The 8,338-nt window shown below is 46.5% G+C and overlaps 1 protein-coding gene across 2 annotated transcripts in view; it reads left to right on the top strand.

The window, feature by feature from the left end:
* Positions 1 to 7,280: 7,280 nt before the first annotated feature.
* The window catches only part of PTCHD4 (patched domain containing 4), a 91,110-nt gene continuing 90,052 nt past the window's right edge, over positions 7,281 to 8,338 (top strand). Inside the window, exon 1 of one of the 2 annotated variants that reach the window (XM_075750041.1) lies at positions 7,281 to 8,092. In XM_075750041.1, coding sequence (XP_075606156.1) covers positions 7,667 to 8,092 — 426 coding nt within the window. In that variant the 5' untranslated portion in view covers positions 7,281 to 7,666. Of the gene's footprint in view, positions 8,267 to 8,338 lie in introns of both variants that reach the window. The other variant, XM_075750040.1, reaches the window with a different exon arrangement.

The following is an 8,338-nucleotide window of genomic DNA, read 5'->3' as shown; positions in this document are numbered from 1 at the left end:
AACGTAGCAAAAGATGGTTCAAGGAATTATTTACAAGTTTAAGACTGAATCTTTCTTCTGCCACAGAGTTTTGCCCAGGTTTGTTTCTAGCACTGTCTATGATACCTATATTTGGAGTATAATTACTCTGGGTTGTCTGTACTGGTGTAGGTTGCTCATACTGTAGTGACCTAGTCTTTCCAGGCTACTCTTACAGTAAGTGTTATCTAATACAGCTTATCTAACACAGTGTTATCTAACACATGGTGCAATCCATGTGACTGTTATTAGACATCCACTTAATGATAAGTAGATCTCATATGATGAGAGAAATTATACCCAAGTGTTACTCTTCATTGACTATACATTGTCTGGGGTAGACGCAGACAACTCTCTCAGATGTAGGCATCTATAATTGATTAGGCAAATCCCATCCTATAATTACCTCTGTCAGTAAATTGAACAGTGCCAGGGAACATTCCCAAGCACTGGAATGCAATCATCTATATTCTTAAATGTTTAGAATGGTGCCTGGAATGATTTTTGGCTCAAAAAACCCAGCACTTTCCCAACACAATCCTGAGTGTGGGTCAGGATCCAGCACCAGCCAGGGACCGTTCTGAGCTGTCGGTTTGGATGCAGCTACCCTATTGCAGAGGATGAGAGACTTGAACGCTGTAGACACAGCCAGGCTGTGCCAGCCGGCCCCAGGGCTAGAAAATGGGCCCTGGCACTGCTTAGTTTTACCTATCCACAACTCAACACCCATCATAACTGCGGCTGGGAACGTTCAGTGGATAGACCTGGTAGTCCAAGTTGACAGGAGACTTACAGCCGCTCTGGATCTAAGCCATTTGAGTAACATCCCATAGGAACACTGTGGCAGAGGGAGAACAGGACCAGATCCACTCCAGGCAGCACCCAAACACTTCACACTCCTGCAGCCTCTCTCAGTCCCAGGTTTTTGGGATTGCTTGGTTTTCATTTGGGTTTGGGGTTTTTTGGGGGGGAGGGTTGTGGGTTTTTGTTGGGTTTTTTGTTGGTTTTGGGGGGGGTGGGGGGGGTGGGTTGTTTTTTTTTTTTAAATCTGCATTACTCTTTAAAAGACCAAAAGAAGCTGGACTGATACTTTTTCATGGACTCAAACATGTAGGTTTACTCTTCATGAAACATGTTCTGCTGGTCCTCTATTACAAATACCTTAAGGCAATGCAGCTTTTAGGAATAATAAGGTACTTTATCTTGAGACTCTTTTCCTTGGTAATATATTCCTTAGTTCTCATTCTCCTTTTTACCTCTTGTTGAAGCCACCATGCCCTTCATGTCATTAAACAGCCAACAATGCCACTAGGTGAGATTTATTGCATATCTCTTGATTTCATGTCATTCTAAAGAAATAAAGTCCTGAAGCTGACTGCACTTCGCTCCTTCCCATCAGTTTCTGTATCAGGTTCTCTTACGGCATTCAGCCCTGTCCTCACAGGACTTACAGCAAAGGCGATCTCAGGCCATCTCCAGAAGGCAAACTAAGGCTGACAAAATTAGCAGAGGTAGCCTGCAATAAAGGAGAAGCAAGAAGCCTCTCAGGAGGACATTTTATGAAGGTGGTCTCTTCTACAAGACCTGTAGTACTGCCTTTCCATTTTGAACCCACCTTTGTAAACAAATGTAACGCTGCTGTGTGTCACCACCCTCTGATTGGGGCTAAATAACAACTCCAGATCTGTTCTCAATGAGGAGCTGAAATAAATGCAAGGCAGGTATCCAAGATGTTGTCAGACCGAGGATTAATACCATCTATTTTCTTACTGGGATTCCTGTGACTTTTCCAGCTTTCTTTGGAACTGTAGCATTAAAAATACATTGCAGTAGCTTCACCAGTCAGCTCGCAAACCCTCAGGATAGATATGGTCTCTGTATAAAGCCTTAAGGAGGACATGTATAGCAGGTATAATTTACAGTTCCACAGATCTCCATCTAGAGATGGGTTGTAACAGACACCTTTGTTTTCAAAGTACTTTTCCAAATAGGCAGGGACGTGAAAATAAAGACATATGGTAATGGAAGAAATGAATATTCATTGTTAGCCTTTTATGATAGTAGGAAGCACAGTAACAAGAGCTGAAAAGATGGGGTTTAATTTTTGCAGAAGTGATAAGGAGAAACGCATGTGGGAGTGTATTTGTTTGATTTTTTTCGCTCATCTGAGGTAGCTTCCTCAGTCATTTCCATTTTCTCCAGCTGAATCAATATTTTCTCTCACACAAAAGAAAACAAGAACCACAACTTAGCCTCCCCACCCACACAAAACATATTACTTAACTGCCTGCTGTTCCCAGCTATCTTTGCAAGCTGTCTTCTTTCAGTATTTTAAATTTTCAGTCCTCTCAAGAAATATAATACATTAACAACTCACATTTTATGATGCTCTTACTTGTCACAGATCTTGCAGCTCCTTGCTAACATCGGAGGCTTTTATCAGATAACAGTGTGAATTAGCTATAGTTGCTTAGAAAATGTCAAGTATATTTTTGCAACCCCTAAACATGAGCAAAACTGGCTTATTTCTTTCTAAGAAATTTCCAATAAAGCTTCCAATTTTTGGTAAAAACCTGAAATTTAAAAAGATTTTGAGAATCAGAAAAAAAAATAAATGTATTTTAAACCTGTTCCCAAAAGCTTGATCTTTGAATTGACATTGTTTGCTTTTCAAAACTAAAAGAACTTGTTTGTTCTAGGAAAAACAAAACAATCCCGTAAATGTAGAATAAAACAGTGGGTTTATGCCCAAAATTTTTTCAAAATCTTTTTTCCATATGTGAAAATATTGACCACTTTTATTCAACAACTGTTAACCCTTTGAAAACCCTGGCTTGGCAATCTACTTATGTGAGTAGTGTTTTAGCAACTTCACCAACTGCCCTGTAGCTACTTAAAGAAATAACCTAACACCTAACTGGGGTTAAAACTTCTATAATAATGCAGAACATTTGAAAATATATCAATACATAATGGATCTGACACTTGCTTCCTCCCATGCAAGAGTTTCAAAGACTCTTTAGCACCTGCTCCTCTTGTTATTGCCACTACAGCCTCCTGTGCCTCTACCAGCAGCCTGACTGTCCGTGCTTTTCATCAGTCTCAGGTGTTTCTGTTTCAAATCTCCAAAGTCTATGGGTGAAGGTTTCTGGTCCTACAGGGCCTGACATCCTCCCCAAGAGGCATGAGGGACCTCAGTGTTTCATACCCTCCATTTCTGTACCTGGCAGGGTTTTCTCAACTATTTTCGAAACCACCACATGGCACGAAAACAAAACAGCAAATTTAACCACAGTAAGCAAAATTGGGTTTTTTTTTCCCCCTGAAGGTTCACCCCAGCTCTTACATCCGTTCTCCAGTGCCCTCATCCCCCAGTACTCTGCACAGACCCTCTCTGTCTGTCTCCCCCTTTCCACCCGTGCCCTCCCTGCCTGGCTCTTGCGTAGTGCTGGCCCTGCAGTTTGAAGAAGTTGAGAATTTAACTGAGAATTGCTAAGAAGGGATTTTTTTTTCCTTAAAATTTGCATTTCTAACACTAAACTATATATTACGCTACAGTTTTTCTTTCCCAATTTGAGTTAGAAAATCATATAAGTGTATGAACAAGAACTGCTAGTTGGTCTGAAGTCTGTTTTATTTAGTCTTATATACCCAGCCTCTGTGGCTATTCTAAATTATTCCTCTGTTTTTCACTATATTTAATGTCTTTTTGTACCATTAATTTTTACTATATCCACCCAGCTGTTAAACCATAACAACTTAAAATCACTATGTCAATAGGACTGTTTTTACCTTTACGTGCTTGTGAATCAACATATGGCAATCTGGCTCTCAGGCACCCAACTCTACCTTCTTCAGTACCTAATCAGGGCACCTATGCCAACCCCTTGAGTCCGTTGCTAATTCTTATTTAAATTATCTGCAGATTTTGTGTGTCTCAGTAACGCCCCAAGCTGAACACACTCCCCCATTGCAGCCACATCAGAGTTGCACAGAGGGGCTGTTCCCTCCCTGCTTTAGGATATCTCTGCAAGGGAATTTGTATTGCTTTGACTTTCTGCTATGTAATGTTTTCCCAAAACCAGGTGTACCTTGCCCTGTGCTATTATTCCATTTTGATTTGGGTTGTTTTGTTTGGGTTTTTTTTGTTGGATTTTTTTGTGTGCAAAATTGTTTGTTCGCAAAGTTGTCTCCTTTCTGGGAGTAGGGAACTCCAATTATTTGTCCCAGATATCACTGCATTTTTTCCAAGCTGAATCTTGTTTCAGATATTTCGGAGTGTTTCAAATCTCTCTGTGGTTTGTTATTACTCCGGGCTTCAGACTCTGTGAACCATCATTCAGTTCCCCCAGCTAACATCCCTGACATGTCAGTTATTCCCCTTTAAAGAGGATTCATTGGATGACACCAGGGAGCATATAAATAGCAGCATTTTCCAACACTGTTCTCAGAAAAGGTGCTGGTGCCCTGCTTGTTTCTGAGATGTAATTCAAACCGACTTTTTAGATCCTCCATAGATCTTGCTATTTGAGATGACCACCATAATGCATTGGTCACTTTATCATCCACGTAACCTGTGGGGGCACTAATACGGGATCACACGCTGGTTTTGTGTACTCCAACGCACAGGCAAGACCAACTGCCAGTGCCCTTTGGCAATATTGCTTTATTTTCCTGCTCAGGAAGGAACCAGCATGTGCTCAGTCACACCTTTCATTGCACATATTTCCTTGCCCTCTCTTTGCGCGGTCTGTGCTTCAGCGATGCCACGTCTGAACGCTCCATGGCAGCATCCTGTCAGACAGAAGTTGTCCAAGACCGGGAGAAGCTGCAGGAAAAAACCATCCTTTGCAATATCTTCTTTAGGCACTAGAGGGACCTGCTCCTCCTAGGGTGGTTCAGACTACTTGTGCTGTGCTCCTGAACAGTTCCTGTGGTCAACAGGAAGGTCTAGCCAACCTACTGAGCAACCATCAGCTCTGTGGAGGGCTTAACTGGGCAAGGCCACAGCAACCAAGAGACGTGGCTGCAGCTTTCCCCTACCAGACCAGGTACCACAAAAGCCACAGAGGCAATGACTACCAAGGACCCAAAGGCTCCAGGTGGAGATTCTGCAGCCTGTGCTGAAGCCCACAGTGCTAAGGTATCTCTGCCTGTAGCACCCATAGCTTAGATATGGTGACATACTCCATCAAAGGCTATTATAACCCTGCATGTGTATAAATAAGGTTCTGACTTCTCACTCAAGGTCTCGCTTATGTGTGTAAGTACAGAGGCTCAATAAAGCCCTTGCATTTAGACGTTATTCACTGGAGCACTCAACCATCGGCATAAGTGCATCATAAAATAGACAAAGAGCTGTAATTTGTACCGACGGAGCTTAGCATTTCCTGGGGTTGTTGAGGCAGATTTCCATCATGGGCAATGTTTTAAGCTGAACAAATAGGAGGCTGATAGGGTCTTTTCTACATAATTTCCCACCTTCAACCTCTTCCTGTTGTTGCCTGTAAGAACTCTAGCCCACATTTGCAAGCACCTCCAGATCCGCAGTATCTAGGCCGCTAAATAAAAACATCCTGAATTTGAAAGGCATTATGTACTTGCTGCACCCATTCAAATATCTAAAAATTAAGCCAGTTTTACCAAAGCAGTTGTGAATCTTAGCTGCTGATTTCAGTCAGGTAGGTTTCCAATCCAATGTCCCCAGCCTCTCTGCTGCACCCTGTGGAAGAATTTCATGTTTCCTCACTTATGCAGGACCTCAGGCTCCCAATCTGAATCACTGTCTCTGCAACCTAACACAAGCCCTCCAAAGCCCTCAAAGACAGGTTCCTTCTTTGTATGTCCCGTTCGTCTGCACAGAAGTGTGTGTGCAAGGGTGTCAGCATGAAAGGGATTGCAGAATATGCTGTTTTTCTCCAAAACACTGATAATTACTTCAAGCTGAGCATAGCCCACTGTTTCTCTAGTCCTGGATCAGGCAGAGCCTGCTAACTGAGAGTCTGAAGCTCCTCAGTTTCTACTCTCCCTCCTTCTATTTCAGTAAGGGTTTATTATGGAAGAACCTTGCTCTCTCAGGCTTCGCACAGTGTCCTTGGTCCCATCCCAAAATAAATTAATTTCTGTTTGACAAAACTAGCTAAAATACAGCAGGAATTTGGTAGAGGGGGAGGTAGTAAGCAGAAAAACTCCATTTTTCGGGTTTTGTTTTTTTTAATTACATTTCTGTGACTTAGACTTACAAGTTTAGTATAAAGCTCCTGCAAAGCAAGCCTGCCTTTTCTCCTGCCTTGCCTGCAAGGGGCTGTCAGGTCTGCTAGGACTGGATCTGCTGTCCCAAGCAGTCCTGGCTGAAGCTCCTGGAGGAGCAGAGCTTGCTGCCTGGAGAGTTGGTGGGCAGCTCTCCTGCTGTAAATGCATGCATTTCTCTGCTGCTGTCCCTTGGTCCGGGCAGCTGCAGAATTTTTCTTCTCTTATGTAATGGTCTGCTGGTGTCTTTGCTTGGAAAACCTCTTTTTCAGCTGGAGGGTGTCAGGAGCCCCATCCTACCTCTCTTGGGTCATTGCTCAGGGAGGTGCTGGCCGAGGGGGGAGAGGTGTTAGGCTGGCGGGCAGCAGCGGGGAGCAGCTCACCCCCCCCCCCCCTTCCTCCCCTTGCCCCGAGCCCTTCCCGGAGTCACTCACCCCCCCGGAGGAGCAAGGGGCAGCTCCGCCTGGCGACCTCGGGCTGCGAACGGGGGAAAGGGGACAGGTGGCAATTGGGGATGGGCGCTTTGCCTGGAGTGGTGCGTGCTATCGCTCACACACACCCCCCACACCCCCCCCCCACTAAGAGCCACAGCGCGGCTGGGGCAGGGCTGGGTGCGGCGTGGGGGGATGCAGCAGCCGTGGGACCGCGGGGACGGAGAGCGGAGCGCGGCGGCTGCTGCCGCTGCTGTGGGAAAGCGCTTCGCAAAGTCTCTGGGCGAATCTCTCCCTCCTCCGGTAGCCGGCGGGGAGCGGGGGCACCCGGGGCTGCGGCCGGGAGGTGGGGGGGGGGGGGGGGGGGGGGGGCAGCGAGGCAGGGGCACGGTGGGGTCGGGGGACGTTAAAATGCAGCATCATCCTCCCACCCCGGCAAATTTCATCTCTCTCTGTGTGTGTGTGTGTGTGTGTAGGGCGTGGAGGGAGTAAAGCGAGCAGCGGTGTTTTGCAGCGGGGAGGGGGAGGCGCTCCGGGCGCTCCTTGCACCGCCCCGGAGAAGCGGTGCCCGCCGCGGGGCTGCGCGGAGCGGCGGCGGGCGCGGAGCGGGCACTGCAGAGCCGGCAGCGCTGCCGGTGCAACGCCTGAGCCTCGCTGGCGAAAGGGGGGCACCCGGGCGGAGGAGGGGGATGCTAGTTGGCTGGAGGTAGAGGGAGGAGAGAGGGGAAAAAAAGGAGAAAGAGAAAAAGAAAAAAAAAATAGGCAAGGACCCCCCCCCCCCCATCCTCCCTCCTCTGCCCGGTCCCTTCCACCCCCGACACACACACACGCTCTCACACACACACCCCCCATTGATCAATATTTGGCTGTCTTGCTGCAACTTGCTGCAGTCTTTTAAAGGAGTAGTAGAGAGAGAGGGAGAGAGAAAGGGAAACTGACAGGAAGGGGTAAGGAGCTACACATGTCACATGTGCTTTCTAAGACGGCCAGGAGCATCTGCAGGCTGGATCTGGTGGAGGATGCTGCGGCAGGTGATACACAGAGGGCTCCAGTCGTTTTTCTACAAGCTGGGTTTATTCGTGAGCAGGCATCCGGTGTTTTTCCTCACTGTGCCCGCAGTCCTGACCATCATCTTCGGCTTCAGCCTGCTCAACCGCTTCCAGCCTGACACTGACCTGGAGAGCCTGGTAGCCCCCAGCCACAGCCTGGCCAAGATCGAGAGGAGCTTAGCCAGCAGCCTTTTCTCCCTCGATCAATCTAAAAGCCAGCTGTATTCGGACTTGCACACCCCGGGGAGGTATGGCAGGGTGATTCTCCTCTCCAAACCCGGAGGCAATATTTTGCATCAGGCTGATGTGATCCTGCAGATCCACCGAGCCGTGCTGGAAATGAAGGTGAACTACAAAGGCTATAATTATACTTTTTCCCATCTGTGTGTGTTGAGAAATCAGGATAAGAAATGCGTGCTGGATGATATTATTTCAGTGCTAGAGGATCTGAGGCAGGCTGCCCTCTCCAATAAGACAACAGCCAGGGTGCAAGTGAGCTATCCCAACACTAAATTAAAGGTATGCTCTTACTGCATGCTTTTGCCAATTAAAGAGGCAGCACTTCATTTCTTGTCCTAAACAGCAAAGAGA

Source organism: Balearica regulorum, chromosome 3, assembly GCF_011004875.1.
Source record: "Balearica regulorum gibbericeps isolate bBalReg1 chromosome 3, bBalReg1.pri, whole genome shotgun sequence".
NCBI lineage: Eukaryota > Metazoa > Chordata > Aves > Gruiformes > Gruidae > Balearica > Balearica regulorum.
The sequence above is the reverse complement of the archived record's forward strand: the minus strand, read 5'-3'. Positions and strand labels throughout refer to the sequence as shown.